The 639-nt window shown below is 37.9% G+C and overlaps 1 protein-coding gene across 1 annotated transcript in view; it reads left to right on the top strand.

Annotated features, from left to right (window-relative positions):
* Window positions 1–639, top strand: part of LOC119588243 (fibrillin-3-like) — a gene marked incomplete at its 5' end in the record, with an annotated part of 37,181 nt that overhangs the window by 31,578 nt on the left and 4,964 nt on the right. Inside the window, 1 exon segment of the mRNA XM_037936939.1 lies at window positions 178–265. Coding sequence (XP_037792867.1) covers window positions 178–265 — 88 coding nt within the window.

The raw sequence follows: 639 nt of genomic DNA, 5'->3' as shown, positions 1-639 counted from the left end.
TTTTTTTACACTATAATCTTGTGAATTTAACCACTTTTAGACCCTGGTATATTTGAAAAAAAAAAACAGCTAACACCGTCTCAGCCACAGCATTACACTTCCAAAATCGAATCCTAAAATTTCAAACTTGGAAAAAAAAGTCTCCAACACTTCCCCCCCATCTTCCTCTTTCCTTAGTGGCGTGTACCCCAGGGATGCACCGTAGTTCGAGGCAGCGGCAGTGTACTCCATGCCCATTGGGAACATACACTGACAACTTCGCAAGGTAAGATGTATACGTGTAATGGAGAATTTCCGTGGTTGATTCGGGCCAGGAGACTTGTGGGAAAAAAAGGTGTGGGAGAGAGTGAAAAAAATGGCTATAGTGAGATTATGTTTTTGACCTTTTGATGATAGAGCTTCACGAGTCACTGTAAGAGATATGCATTTAAGAATTCCGTAGGGTAGCTTTATCATTCACTATTATTAAAGCTTCGTAATTGTAATTTGATTCATCAGGCAGTAGAAAATAAATATAACAGATATATCGACATCAGAACTTTCAATTCACAATACAATATAGTCAACGTTACTTCTACATCAAAAATAAGACGTGCATGTATTCACTGTCACATCTTTCAAGCTTTTGTTATTTACGCG

Source organism: Penaeus monodon, chromosome 23 (genome assembly GCF_015228065.2).
Source record: "Penaeus monodon isolate SGIC_2016 chromosome 23, NSTDA_Pmon_1, whole genome shotgun sequence".
Classification (NCBI taxonomy): Eukaryota; Metazoa; Arthropoda; class Malacostraca; order Decapoda; family Penaeidae; genus Penaeus; species Penaeus monodon.
The sequence above is the reverse complement of the archived record's forward strand: the minus strand, read 5'-3'. Positions and strand labels throughout refer to the sequence as shown.